A 15,544-nucleotide genomic window follows, 5' to 3' on the forward strand; every position below is an offset into this window, starting at 1 on the left:
TGAACAGCATTCTTACATAGGTATTCCTCTTGTCCAGATGGGTTAGGGCAGTGTGCAGTGTGATTGCGATTGCATTGTCTCTGGACCTATTGGGGCGGTAAGCAAATTGGAGTGGGTCTAGGGTGTCAGGTGGGGTGGAGTTGATAAGGTCCTTGACTAGTCTCTCAGTGCTATGGGGCGATAGTCATTTAGCTCAGTTACCTTAGCTTTCTTGGGAACAGGAACAATGGTGGCCCTCTTGAAGCAACCAGAAGGGGAAAAACTCTGGACCACCTTTACTCCACACACAGAGATGCATACAAAGCTCTCCCTCGCCCTCCATTTGGCAACTCTGACCATAATTCTATCTTCCTGATTCCTGCTTACAAGCAAAAATTCAAGCAGGAAACACCAGTGACGAGATCGATTAAGTGGTCAGATGAAGCAGATGCTAAGCTACAGGACTGTTTTGCTAGCACAGACTGGAATATGTTCTGGGATTTCTCCGATGGCATTGAGGAGTACACCACATCATTCATTGGCTTCATCAATAAGTTCATTGATGACGTAGTCCCCACAGTGACCATACGTACATACCCCAACCAGAAGCCATGGATTACAGGCAACATCCGCACTGTCCTAAAGGCTAGAGCTGTCGCTTTCAAGGAGCAGGACTCTAACCCGGAAGCTTATAAGAGATCCCGCTATGCCCTCTGATGAACCATCAAACAGGCAAAGCGTCAATACAGGACTAAGATCGAATCGTACCACACCGACTCTGACGCTCGTCGGATGTGGCAGGGCTTGCAAACCATTACAGACTACAAAGGGAAGCACAGCCGAGAGCTGCCCAGTAACACGAGCCTACCAGACGAGCTAAACTACTTCTATGCTCACTTCGAGGCAAATAACACTGAAACATGCATGAGAGCACCAGCTGTTCCGGAAGACTGTGTGATCACGCTCTCCGCAGCCAATGTGAGTAAGACATTTTTACATTTTAGTCATTTTAGCAGACACTCTTATCCAGAGCGACTTACAGTAGTGAATGCATACATTTCATACATTTTGTTCTCTGTACTGGTCCCCCGTGGTAATCGAACCCACAACCCTGGCGTTGCAAACACCATGCTCTACCAACTGAGCCACACGGGAGCCACAAGGCCGCAGGGGCCCCTCAGGGTGCGTGCTCAGTCCCTTCCTGTACTCCCTGTTCACTCATGACTGCACGGCCAGGCACGACTCTAACGCCATCATTAAGTTTGCCGATGACAACACAGTGGTAGGCCTGATCAACGACAATGACGAGACAGCCTATAGGGAGGAGGTCAGAGACCTGGCTGTGTGGTGCCAGGACAACAACCTCTCCCTCAACGTGATCAAGACAAAGGAGATGATTGTGGACTACAGGAAACAGAGGACTGAGCACGCCCCCATTCGCATTGACGGGGCTGCAGTGGAGCAGGATGATAGCCTCAAGTTCCTTGGTGTCCACATCACCAACAAACTAACATGGTCCAAGCACACCAAGACAGTTGTGAAGAGGCCATGACAAAACCTATTCCCCCTCAGGAGACTGAAAAGATTTGCCATGGATCCTCAGATCCTCAAAAGATTCTACAGCTGCACCATCGAGATCACTACAGAGGGTAGTGCGAACGGCCCAGTACATCACTGGGGCCAAGCTTCCTGCCATCCAGGACCTTTATACCAGGCGGTGTCAAAGGAAGGCCTCAAAAATGGTCAAAGACACCAGCCACCCTAGTCATAGACTGTTCTCTCTGCTACTGCACGGCAAGCGGTACCGGAGCGCCAAGTCTAGGTCCAAGAGGCTTCTAAACAGCTTCTACCCCCAAGCCATAAGACTCCTGAACATCTAATTAAATGGCTACCCAGACTATTTGCATTGCCCCTCTCCCCCTCTTTTACACCACTGCTACTCTGTTGTTATCATCTATGCATAGTAACTTTAATAACTCTACCTCATGTACATATTACCTCAACTAACCGGTGCCCCCGCACATTGACTCTGTACCGGTACCCCCCTGTATATAGTCTCGCTATTTTTATTTTACTGCTGTTCTTTAATTACTTGTTACTTTTATTTCTTATTCTTATCCGTATTTCAAAAATATATATTTTTTAACTGCATTGTAAGTAATGTCTACACCTGTTGTATTCGGCGTATGTGACTAATACTATTTGATTTGATTTAAATTGCAAGAGGATTAGATTCACTGAAGGAAATGTGGAGTGAGATGTATCTGATTTTTCACCTAAGCTGCTTATTGGGTCGTCCATCCATTTTTCGGACCCCTTTACGTTTTACACATTTTGTTACATTACAGCCTTATTTGAAAACTGATTAAATTATTCGTTTTTTTTCATCAATCTACACACAATACCCCATAATGTCAAAGGGAACCTGTGGTATATTCAATTGATTGGACATGATTTGGAAAGGCAAACACCTGTTTATATAAGGTCCCACAGTTGATAGTGTCAGATCAAAAACCAAGCCATGAGGTCGAAGGCATTGTTCGTAGAGCTCCGAGATAGGAGTATTACCTAAGTATTCAGACCCTTTACTCAGCACTTTGTTGAAGCACCTTGAGTCTTCTTGGGTATGACGCTACAAGCTTGGCACACCTGTATTTGGGGAGTTTCTCCCATTCTTCTCTGCAGATCCTCTCAAGCTCTGTCAGGTTGGATGGGGAGCCTTGCTGCACAGCTATTTTCAGGTTTCTCCAGAGATGTTAAATATGGTTCCAGTCCGGGCTCTGGCTGGGCCACTCAAGGACATTCAGAAACTTGTCCCAAAGCCACTCCTGCATTGTCTTGGCTGTGTGCTAAGGGTCGTTGTCCTGTTGGAAAGTGAACCTTCACCCCAGTCTGAGGTCCTGAGCGCTCTGGAGCAGGTTTTCATCAAGGATCTCTCTGTACTTTGCTCTGTTCATCTTTCCCGCAATCCCGACTAGTCTCCCAGTCCCTGCAGCTGAAAAACATCCCCACAGCATGATGCTGCCACCATCTTTTTTTTATTTTTTAACCGTAAGAGTGGCTTCCGTCTGGCCACTCTACCATAAAGGCCTGATTGGTGGAGTGCTGCAGAGATAGTTCTCCTTCTGGAAGGTTCTCCCATCTTCACAGAGGAACTCTAGAGCTCTGTCAGAGTGAGTGACCATTGCTCAGATAGGCTGGGCGGCCAGCTCTAGGAAGAGTCTTGGTGGTTTAAAACTATATATATCTTCTGTATACCACCCCTACCTTGTCACAACACAACTGATTGGCTCACACGCATTAAGAAGGAAAGAAATGGCACAAATTAACTTTTAACAAGGCACACCTGTTAATTGAAATGCATTCCAGATGACTACCTCATGAAGCTGGTTAAGAGAATGCCAAGCGTGTGCAAAGCTGTCATCAAGGCAAAGGGTGGCTACTTTGAAGAATCTCAAATGTAAAATATATTTTAATTTGTTTAATACTTTTTTGGTTACTACATGATTCCATGTGTGTTATTTCTGTCACGTCCTGACCAGGTAAAACGGTCTTTTGCCATAGTAGAATGGTCATGGCGTGGCAGGGGGGTTGTTTTGTGTGTTTTGGGGTTTGTTGGTTTCTAGGGGAATGTGTTCTAGTTTTCATTTTCTATGTTTCATTTTCCAGGTTTGGCAGAGTACGGTTTCCAATCAGAGGCAGGTGTCTTTTGTTGTCTCTGATTGGAAGCCATACTTAGGCTGTTTTCCTTTGGGTTTTGTGGGTGGTTGTTTTCCATTATAGTCTTTGTACCTTACGGAACTGTTGGTCGTTGTATTTTTTCTGTTTAAGTGTTCTCCTATAATAAATTAAGAATGAGCACTCTACACGCTGCGCCTTGGTCTGTTCTGTACGACGCCTGTGACAATTCCATAGTTTTGATGTCTTCACTATTATTCTGCAATGTAGAAAATAGTAAAAAATAAAGAAAAACCAGGTGTGTCCAAACTTTTGACTGGTACTGTATATTTACCCCAAAATGTGTGGGGTATTGGAAATGATGGAAGCTGCAATCTATCCGCAATATTAAAGCTGATCTACCCCCTACATTTCTTTGTTTAAAAGCCTAGTCCATGGATGGGCAACTTTGATGGGGGTGGGGGCCTCAAATCTGTGTACCCACATCCATACACACACATGCAGTCAGAGGTTCATTTCCTGCAATTCTACAACTTTCGCCATGAAGCGTGGAGAAAATGTTGCAGTTTTAAAGCAAGTTTGCTGCAATTCTACACATTTCACCATGGGGCGGAGAGAAGATTTTGTGTGCGACCACACACACGTGCACACACTCCCTCCAGCAGTGTTATGTCAATCTAATTTCCTGAGCATTGCACAGCGTTGGTGCATGGTGGCCCCGGCCAACTGCTGACACTGGTGTGATTAGCCACCCTGCTCTGGCATGATACGCTGTGGCACCATGGAGCTCTGGCCTAGAGCCAACACTCCACAGAGGAAGGGAGAGGGGCGGGTAGAGATGGGGAGGGGCATTGGAGGTAGAGGGCTGGAGCAGTGAGAATGGGGGCAGGGGTATGGCAGACAGCAAGCAAGTGAAAGGAGTCAGGTGGATAGAGAGGACCAGGGGAATGGAGTCAGGGGGATAGAGAGGACCAGGGGAATGGAGCCAGGGGGATAGAGAGGACCAGGGGAATGGAGTCAGGTGGATAGAGAGGACCAGGGGAATGGAGTCAGGGGGATAGAGAGGACCAGGGGAATGGAGTCAGGGGGATAGAGAGGACCAGGGAAATGGAGTCAGGGCTCAGAAAGAGAGGACCAGGGGAATGGAGTCAGGGGGATAGAGAGGACCAGGGGAATGGAGTCAGGGCTCAGAAAGTGAGGACCAGGGGAATGGAGTCAGGGGGATAGAGAGGACCAGGGGAATGAAGCCAGGGGGATATAGAGGACCAGGAGAATGGAGTCAGGGGGGATACAGAGAACCAGGGGAATGGAGCCAGGGGGATAGAGAGGACCAGGGGAATGGAGTCAGGTGGATAGAGAGGACCAGGGAAATGGAGTCAGGGAGATACAGAGGACCAGGAGAATGGAGCCAGGTGGATAGAGAGGACCAGGGGAATGGAGTCAGGTGGATAGAGAGGACCAGGGGAATGGAGTCAGGGCTCAGAAAGAGAGGACCAGGGGAATGGAGTCAGGGGGATAGAGAGGACCAGGGGAATGGAGTCAGGGGGATATAGAGGACCAGGGGAATGGAGTCAGGGGGATAGAGAGGACCAGGGAAATGGAGTCAGGGCTCAGAAAGAGAGGACCAGGGGAATGGAGTCAGGGGGATAGAGAGGACCAGGAGAATGGAGTCAGGGGGATAGAGAGGACCAGGGGAATGGAGTCAGGGGGATATAGAGGACCAGGGGAATGGAGTCAGGGGGATAGAGAGGACCAGGGGAATGGAGTCAGGGCTCAGAAAGAGAGGACCAGGGAAATGGAGTCAGGGCTCAGAAAGAGAGGACCAGGGGAATGGAGTCAGGGGGATAGAGAGGACCAGGGAAATGGAGTCAGGGGGATAGAGAGGACCAGGGGAATGGAGTCAGGGGGATATAGAGGACCAGGGGAATGGAGTCAGGGCTCAGAAAGAGAGGACCAGGGGAATGGAGTCAGGGGGATAGAGAGGACCAGAGAAATGGAGTCAGGGGGATAGATGGATGGGGGAGAGAGACCGGAAAGAAGGGCAGAGTGAAAAGCAGGACGAGTGAAAGGCAGAACAGAAGGAGAACAGAGAGCCATGGACAGGCAGTGATCCATCCATCTATCCAACCATCTTTCATCCATCCATCCAGCATGCTTTGCACCATAAGTACTCATGTGGTGATTGTCATGTTATTTCCTAGGATGTGCAAGACTAGACTATGATATGTTTTCTGTACAATGATGCAATCAACGTTGCTTTCCTCTCTTTGTGTTTGACATGCTAATTAAACATTTGTAAACAAGGTCACCTCAGTCTAAAGCTAGGACCATGTGAAAGTTGAGCTAAATTCAAAGATTGATGTTATTCTCAAGTGTTTTTGTATAGCCCTAATACAATGACCAAGTCTAATGGATGTGAAATAAAAAGGTTTCAGACTGGAGTTGAAGACTCAATCAATATCAATATTCTTCTCACTGTACGCACGCACACACACACACACACACACACATTTGTTTAACTATCTTTGTGGGGACCAAACAATTGATTCCCATTAAAATTCCTATTTTCCCTAAACCTAACCCCAACCCTAACCTTAACCCCAAAACCCTAACCCCTAAAAATAAACTGATCTCCTAACCCTAAACCTAACCCCTAATCCTAACAGTAATTCTCACCCTAATTGTAACCTTAACACTAAACCTAACCCCTAATCCTAACAGTAATTCTAACCCTAACCCTAATTGTAACCCTAACACTAAACCTAACCCCTAATCCTAACAGTAATTCTAACCCTAATCCTAACTCTAACCCTAACCCTAATTGTAACCCTAACACTAAACCTAACCTCTAAGCCTTAAAAAGCCTTTTTGTCCCCACTTGTCAGTATTGTCCTTGTTTTACTATCCTTGTGAGGACTTCTGGTCCCCATAAGGATAGTAACCCCCCCCCCCCCACACCACACACAGGGTTCTAAGGGCAGACAAACAGTGTCCTGGCTGACTGTGACTTTTCAAAGCAAAATGACTGATGCTGTCCACAGTGTATTTTCAGAAGAAAGGCCATCCTGGCTCGGTGTCTGCTGCTATGCCCTGCTCTTAACCACTCAACCATGCGTGTCCATCCACCACAAGGGGAGAAAATAACCCAATTTTCTGGCCTCTGGGCTGGCAAACCACTTTATTTGGACTACTTTTCAGACCTAAAAAAAACTCTAAGGTCTGGTAGCCTTTTCATACCTCTGAGCCGAGCTAACTTAGACTGGGCTGGCTGGTTATACATTCAACCATATACCACTTTTCACACTACTGAGTTGAGACGAGCCGTACTGATCTGATCTGGTTACACATCCACCATATACTCTTTTAACAAAAAGGAAATGACAATTTGAATAAGAAATATCTGGGCCAGTACCGTACCGTACGGGGCGGTTCGGGTCGGGTTCAGAACAGTAGTTCAAAAAGGGTATCTGTAGAGGAGTGTTATTCAGCATTGTCCGCTGATCACTTTACCACATAGCACTAATGAAATGGATATTCTTCAATAGTTTTTTGCTTATATAGCACATTTAGGTTCTCACTGGGATTTCTTTGTCTTTTTTGTTTCAGGTGTTCGCTCCCCTGTTGAGGCGTTACGCTGAGCTGGAGGAGAGAGTGCTCCAGGAATCAAAGCAGTGACTGAACACGGGCAATTATTTCAATCAGCACATTTCTCCATGGTCTGATGAGCAAATATGAAGGACTTGCAAACCTGTGCCTTACACGTGATTCCAACCTCTTGATTTTGACTTTGTAAAACACCTTAAAAAAAAAGAAGATATTTAAGGTAATTTTTCATGAATGCATCTGCAAGTGACACGACCTTCTTCAATTTGTTTAGTTGTGATGACTCGTAGGGATTACACTAAGAATACCTAATTTTCTTTGCATTCTTCGCTTCTTCTGTCTAATGGTGTATTCAGCAACCATCTCTGTTGTCATGCCATGATCATTTCAATGGGCATTTAGATAGTCAAACAAGTATTTTGGGAAGTATGAAAGTTCCATAAGGGAATTGTCTTCTCACTCAGAAATGAACTGAATAATTTTGTTCTCATGGGAATTCTGAAAGACCTACAGTATTATGAGTATTCTGAATCTTCAGTGATCTACTGTGCTGATGCCCTCAAATTACTTCAAACAATAAAATCTATTGAACTTTTCATGACAACCCATGTCATTGCTGTGATTAATCACATTGGTGAAGGTGACTGAGACAGTCTTCTTACAATGAGATATTTGTATCTGTTTCTCCTTTGCTGATGTTCTGACTGGGGCTGTGTCCTACTGGTCTATTAATACCCAGCATTCCTAGCGGCTCATACAACACACACACACACACACACACACACACACACACACACACACACACACACACACACACAGGCCCCACGATTGCCACTCCCAATCAATTGTTCATTATTCTCCTCCAGTGTGCTTAAATGATCTCCATAGTTGTGTTTATTAGGCAACAAGCTATAATACCATCGGTATTTTGACAAACATACTTTTAGATCAGGGGTGTCAAACATTACATGTTTTATTGTGTTAGGGAGGGAACGAACTCAATATACCTTAAAATGACTAAAACCAACTGGAAACTGTAGAAATGAGAATGGACTTACGTTCATACCATCTCTTTACTGTGTCCAGCTGGATAATAATCACAGAAATGAAAGCTAGACAGTCTAGAGCATCGAAAATTACAAAAACTATGGATATGTGGCCCCCAGGGCAAAATGACTTTGACACCCCTATTCTAGATGGCAAACATATAGGATGTTGAGGCGAATGGTTCTCTTGTCACTTTCTTTTTGGCACATTACACTGTCAACATGTCACAACGTTCCATTTTTGATCAACCTCCAGAGGATCTGAATTTGAGGGTGAACGTGACACTGTGCTGGGTGTAAGCGGGGGGGGTTGACAAGTGATGAGAGATTTCTCCTTTATTGTTGGGAGGCACAAACGCAAAGGAAAACCTTGCTAGTGGTCTGTGGGCCTGCGATCATCCACAAAAGAAAGAATACATTTAATATTTATAGAAATAATCCTAAAAGTAATGTATGATGATATACCATTAGTTACATACAGTGCCTTCCGAAAGTATTCATACCCCTTAACTTATTCTACACTTTGTTGTGTCTCACCCATCTACACAAAGTACCCCATAATGACAAAGTGAAAACGTTTTAGACATTTTTGCAAATGTATTGAAATTTAAATACAGAAATATCAAATGTGCATAAGTATTCACACCCCTGATTCAATACCTTGCAGAAGCTCCTTTGGCAGTGATTAAAGCTGTGAGTTGTTCTGGCTATGTCTCTAAGAGCTTTACACTCCTGGAATGTGCAATATTTGCCCATTGTTCTTTTCAAAATTCTTCAAGCTCTGTCAAATTGGTTGTTGATCATTGCTAGACTACCATTTTCAAGTCATTTTCAAGCAGATTTAAGTCAAAACTGTAACTCGGTCACTCAGGAACATTCACTGTTTTCTTCATAAGCAACTCCAGTGTAAATTTGGCCTTGTGTTTTAGGTGACTTAATCTCCCAGTGTCTGGTGGAAAGCAGACCGAACCAGGTTTTCCTCTAGGATTTTGCCTGTGCTTAGCTCCATTACGTTTATTTTTTATCCTAAAAAATCTCCCCAGTCTTTAACGATTACAAACATAACCATAACATGATGCAGCCACCACTATGCTTGAACAAATGGAGAGTGGTTCTCAGTAATGTGTTGTATTGGTTTTGCCCCAAACATAACACTTTGCATTCAGGACAAAAGGTTAATTGCTTTGCCACATTTTCTGCAGTATTACTTTAGTGCCTTGTTGCAAACAGGATGCATGTTTAGGATTTTTTTTTACAGGCTTCCTTCTTTTCACTCTGTCATTTAGGTTCGTATTGTGGAGTAATTACAAATTTTGTTGATTTTTTTTTTGTCATTTTAGTCATTTTAGCAGACGCTCTTATCCAGAGCGACTTATAGTAGTGAATGCATACATTTCATTTCATGTATTTTTTGTACAATGTTGTTGATCCATTCTTAGTTTTCTCCTATCACAGCCATTACACTCTGTAATTGTTTTAAAGTCACCATTGGACTCATGCTGAAATCCCTGAGAGGTTTCCTTCCTCTCCGGCAACTGAGTTAGGAAAGTTGCCTGTATCTTTGTAGGGACGGTGTATTGATACACCATCAAAAGTGTAATTAATAACTTCACTATGCTCTAAGGGATATTCAATGTCTGCTTTAAAAAAGAAAAAATCCATCTACCAATAGGTGCCCTTCTTTGCGAGGCATTGGAAAACCTGCCTGGTCTTTCTGGTTGAGTCTGTGTTTGAAATTCACTGCTCGACTGAGGGACCTTACAGATAATTGTATGTGTGGGGTAAAAATATTAGGTAGTCATTCAAAAATAATGTTAACCACTATTATTGCACACAGAGTGAGTCCATGCAACTTATTATGTGATTTGTTAAGCAATTTTTTTCTACACAACTTATTTAGGCTTGCCATAACAAAGGGGTTGAATACTTATTGACTCAAGACATTTCAGCTTTTTTAATTTCAAAAAACATAATTCCACTGACATTATGGGGTATTGTGTGTTTGTCAGTGACAAAAAATATCTAAATTTAGTCGATTTTCAATTCAGTCTGTAACACAACAACATGAGGAAAAAGTCAAGGGTGAAGCCGATATAACATTCTCAATAACATAGAGAACAACATCAAAATGGAAAATCTTCTTCTTACTGTCTGTCTGTCTGTCTTTTAATCGTTGGCATAAGTGGTTTCGATTCACTGCTCCCACATTGATTTTGACTGCCAGATTTTTTTATTTCACTTAAAGAAAATGCTTGTGCTTAACTGAGAGAATTCCTACTTCCTAGGAATCTCATCACCAAGATGTGGAAATTACGCTTTAATTAAACAAATTGGCTGTTCAGAGAACATTTGTGTCTTTTTCAAGAACAGAAAAACACAATAATTAAAGGAGTCAATGGAGTGGAACCCTTTTGCGTGTAAGGAGCTGCAAGTGATAAGTTATTCAGTTAGACTCAGTTAGGATATTAGGAAATGTAATCTTGTAAATCTCAAACGAAGTTCGATGAACTCTTTATATCCATGGCTCTGCTTCTTTTTAAACTATCAAAGGGTGAACTGGTAATGGACTGGAATTACACTTTATGTTACATGTGAGATATGTAAGATAATGAACAGTCTTTCAGCTGAAGAAATTATCATTGATATGTCATCTCATGATAAGATCATGAGATGGCACTGTGATCACAATTGTAAATGTGTGTCTGGTATCAACACTTGGGGAAATGTACCGGTAACCATTTTCATAAAATGTCTGTTGACCAAAGCGTCTATTACCTCCAAAGGTGCTGTGTGGCCTGAGGAGTGTTCTGGTAAGTTTGGCAGGCAGTTAGGGCTGTGTGAGTGACTGTCTCCCTGCATTTGTCCAGTTTATACCCACCCTGAAGGTAGCAATTGAGATGTCACAAACCCCTGAACCCAACAATCTCCTCTAAATCTCAGCTCAGAGAACTTCTCCACCTCTAATGTCACGTTGGGAGCAGATTTGTTTTGGTGAACTACGCTTGTATGGCTACCTTGCCAGAAACCTGAAGACTTGTGTGAGCTTGCAGTGTTTAGGTGCGCAGGTGTCATGGTTCGATAGGGTATACAAACATTGATTCAGTGGCTACTTGGGACTCTAATCATTATTCATTCCAACAAGTTTCAAGAATAAGGTTTTCTTGGGTTCAGGTTGGCACTTAACTACACAAAACACTGCTTTGCATGCAAACCAAAAAGAAAGTCAACTGTTTATTTTCTGTGCAGAAGGAGTTTTTGTTAAACTTATCCTGGAGTGCCAAAAACCAATTTCAACAGAAGAGGGCTCTTGCTGATATGCATGTACCTTTTCTTTCCAAAATCATCACCTTCCACTTATTAACAAGCCAAGAGCATAAATACAGTATCACAACACAGACCCAAACAATAATACACTCAGGGTTTCAGGCAAAGTTAGAAAGATACATATAAATGACACTAACAGTGCCCTGAAGACCATGTCTATTTTGGCTTGCCGTTGTGCATCACAGGATCAAATAATAGGCCAGCTCTTCCAGGGGGATGTTTTTTTCCTGACACTAATTCCTGTAACACACAACAGCTCTGAGCCACAGGAACAAAGAGACCCTCAGATTTAAGATGGGAAAGCATTGTGACAAATCCCTCCTTCCACAGAGCTCCTGGATCAAACATGTTTAGGCAGTGAGACGCAGGTTTTTTTGTACGTTTTTTTTTGTTGTACATTTCTCTTTGTTGGCGGTTGTGTGTATGTGCACTTGAGTGTTAGGTTGTCAGAATACACTGAAAGTGTGTGGGCTATAGTATTCACTCCTCACTCTCTCTGTCTTCTCTCCTCTGAGACACACACACACGCACGTGTGCACACACACACACACACGCACACTCCCCTACCGAAACCTAATATGACAGTTGTTTGCGTAACCTTTCCAAAGCTCAGAAAGCATTTGTGACCATTTGATGCACCTGTCACCCCCATGGCAGTGCCGTGTATTTGGAGTAGTGTGTTAGGCGATAATGCGAGAGGCTGAAGCAAAAGAAAAATAAAGGATTACGCTGAAGAAAATGCTTCAGGAGGTTGAACTCCAAAGGATGAATAAAATGAAGCTCTCGCTGTGAATGAATCCGGCTATGATTTTTTTTTTTTAAAAGGTTAGTATGCACTTGAGACCGTTAGCTCATATCACATTAGATCATAAATGTCGCACCTTTTGGAACAAAATTGAGTTCTTTGACTAATGCCGTGTGGCAGGATGAGATAGAATGTGGTTCAGATGAGGATATATGCTGATAGACGAGCAGCGGGGAAAATGTGGTTTTCCTTATGTGACTTGTCATGCCTGGACAAGACATCATGTGCATGGTTAATGCAATGTTGACACAAAAGCCTATGTGGCTTCTTTACAAGCACTCTCCCACTGTTTGTCTAACTGTATTGTTTTATTTGTTTTGTATGACATTTAAATATTTAGCTTTAATTACTAAATGGGATGGGGAGTTATGGGGAGAAAAATAACATCCTCCAAAAGGGAGACAATATAAGACATACTTGTGTTTATTCTACACCACAGAATGTAATGAGTTAGGATGCCTCAAATAACCTTAATTAGTTACAGTGCAACAGCAGAGAAAGAAATGTAACGATATCAAACAGAATGGTTCAGTGAAGCGTTTGAGGATGAATTAGTATAATCTGAAAATATTTGTTTCATTGAGTCATTCTAGTGTACTCCAGACTTTTTGGGAGTTGGTTTTTACATTAAAACTTCCTGTGTTCTGTTGTCAAGGCCATGATGAGAATGGCATCGAGGTGCAGTGGTAGAGGCTGTTGGAATGTTGGAAGGTTTGAGTAAATTGTATCCATGCTGCCACTTTTTAACTATTTATTTTCTGTGTGTGTGCACGCACTCTAATACATTTTTTTTGGTCATTTAGCAGACGCTCTTATCCAGAGGGACAGCAGTGAGTGCATAGACTTTCATACTTTTTTGTACCGGTCCCCCATAGGAATCCAACTCACAACCCTGGCATTGCAAACACTATACTCTACCAACTGAGCCACACTTGTAACTGTGTTACAAGTTGTCCGCACACCACTGCTGACAACTTCCTGGCTTGTTTTCTACCGGGTAGAAAACAGTTAGACCTGTGAGTTGTCTTCCTGAAGTAGACCTATGGGTGGTTATATTTTCAGTAGGCCTGTGGGAGGTTAGTCATCTTCCTCCTCAGACACGCTGGGAGCATAGGAAGCCCTTGATGTTCTCCAGATGTGGAGGGATACCCCTGCCTCTGTTTAGTCACACCCATTACTTCCAGCAGTCTGGCGCTAACATTAAAAGCAGCTGTTGTTAGCAGTTCTAAGCTGGCCAGTTTGTCTCAGTAACTCAACTAGGTTTTATGGGGCGACTGGGTTTCACCTGAGCTCCTTCCCAGATGTCTGGGAAGAGGGGCCGGTGTTTCAACCCTGAGTGCAGTCTTCCAGTCGCACATGGCCTTTCACTGTGTGGTGTAAGTCAGCCATTTTGGGTGGTCCGGGACTTTGGTGTGTAGCCTGCGGGACAGGGGGTGGTGTGGGAGTTTAGACGAGCTCTGATGGAGTTTCGGAAGACCTGTTTATAGCCTACTGGAGAGGCAGAGCTCTGACTGCAGTCAGTTCTCAGTGAAGCTTTAGTAAGAATTACTGCTCTTGGTGGAAGGCCAACAGTCATAAAGCATGAATGAACTGCAGCACAGATATTCTCATCATCAAAGATGATCTGTGTCTAGAGTATTGCTCCAGAATCCATATTCAACAAAGCAATTTGAACTGTCATCTGGAAAACCACACAGTACTCACAAGTTAATCATGTCATTGAGCTTTTTCATATACTGCTGTTACTTTGGTGCATCTGAAGTTCAATTCACACAGCCCTATATCCTCCTCACTACTTCCTCCCTATGACTCCTGGAATACTTTAAGCTGTAGCGAGCCGGTCAAAACGTAGCCTACTTACTGTTCAAGGAGACAATCATTCTTTCAATTGGTATCCAGCAACTTCCTTTACTGCTAGCTATACATTGCCTAGCAGTAGCAGTGGGAAAAAGAGAGTAGACAGAAATAAATCCAACTGCTGCAAGAGTGCAGCTCTGTTGGTTTGTCATTCTGCACATAGTCACAGCATGGTTTTAGAGTGAAAGGCTTGTGAAGTCCAACTTCAACAACACAGAAGGCTTTAGTCAAAATACTCAAATAGCCTGGTTAACCATTATGGCTAGCAGCTAGCTGTTTTGTCAGCCCTGCATGCAATAAAGCTGATTATCCAACACTTGAACCAAAGTGCAATGTCCACTGCCTCTTCAATAATACATGCAGCCATTTTGTTTCCTCACATTGAACTTCCTTTTGCCAGATGAAAAAAAGAATGCTTGGAATAATTGCTAACACAATGTGGGTGGATTAACCTAGTTGTTTTTTAGGGAAGGTAGATGAGGTCTTTCTGCATAATATGCACCCTTGTCAATTCCTCTGTGGACATAGCATGAGACAGGGCTGCCACAGTCAGTTTGTGTCATGGTGCATCTCTGGCATGCGGGTAAAAACATGTTTCTGGAGTAGAGCAGACTTTGTCCTCTGGCTAGGTCTTAGCCTTGGAGGGCCTTATACGACCCTGTGTCCAGGTATCTTTAGTACCTAAGGTGTGAGGCCTAACATCAACAGAAGAAGCGTTAAATAAGCGTTAAAGCAGGTGAAGGGTGTGATTTCATCATATGTAACCAGGAACATAAAAAGCGACAGGAGATCTGCTCCCTCATCTCAGGGTAGAGGAAGGGCAGACAATGGGTTTTGACAGGTGTACGGGGTACATTTTAGGACACCATTAGCCTCAAGCCTCTGAGGGTAACCTAAAATGTACGCCGTACCTGTGCCCAAATTGACATCAAGGGTTCTAGCTAGCATTTGGCGACAAAGGGAGAGGGAAATGCTTGATTTGATCAATTGAAGTTTTATCGAAATACTGTTGTTTATAGTTACAATATCTGTGAGAGGTTTGACAAGTACTGTGCTGAAGCCCTGGCTTCTAACAAATCAAATCAAAGTTTATTTGTCACGTGCGCTGAATACAACAGGTGTAGACCTTACAGTGAAATGCTTACTTACAGGCTCTAACCAATAGTGCAAAACAAGTATTACGTGAACAATAGGTAGGTAAAGAAATAAAAACAACAGTAAAAAGACAGGCTATATACAGAAGCAGGGCTAT

General features: G+C 43.3%; 1 protein-coding gene across 2 annotated transcripts in view; it reads left to right on the plus strand.

Annotated features, from left to right (window-relative positions):
• The window catches only part of xylb (xylulokinase homolog (H. influenzae)), a 75,364-nt gene extending 67,500 nt beyond the window's left edge, over positions 1–7,864 (plus strand). For both annotated transcript variants that reach the window (XM_014181342.2, XM_014181343.2), the window contains exon 19: positions 7,264–7,864. In XM_014181342.2, coding sequence (XP_014036817.1) covers positions 7,264–7,332 — 69 coding nt within the window. In that variant the 3' untranslated portion in view covers positions 7,333–7,864. The remainder of the gene's footprint in view (positions 1–7,263) is intronic.
• The last annotated feature ends 7,680 nt before the right edge of the window (positions 7,865–15,544 follow it).

The sequence above is a fragment of the Salmo salar genome, chromosome ssa29 (genome assembly GCF_905237065.1).
Source record: "Salmo salar chromosome ssa29, Ssal_v3.1, whole genome shotgun sequence".
In the NCBI taxonomy this organism is placed as follows: domain Eukaryota; kingdom Metazoa; phylum Chordata; class Actinopteri; order Salmoniformes; family Salmonidae; genus Salmo; species Salmo salar.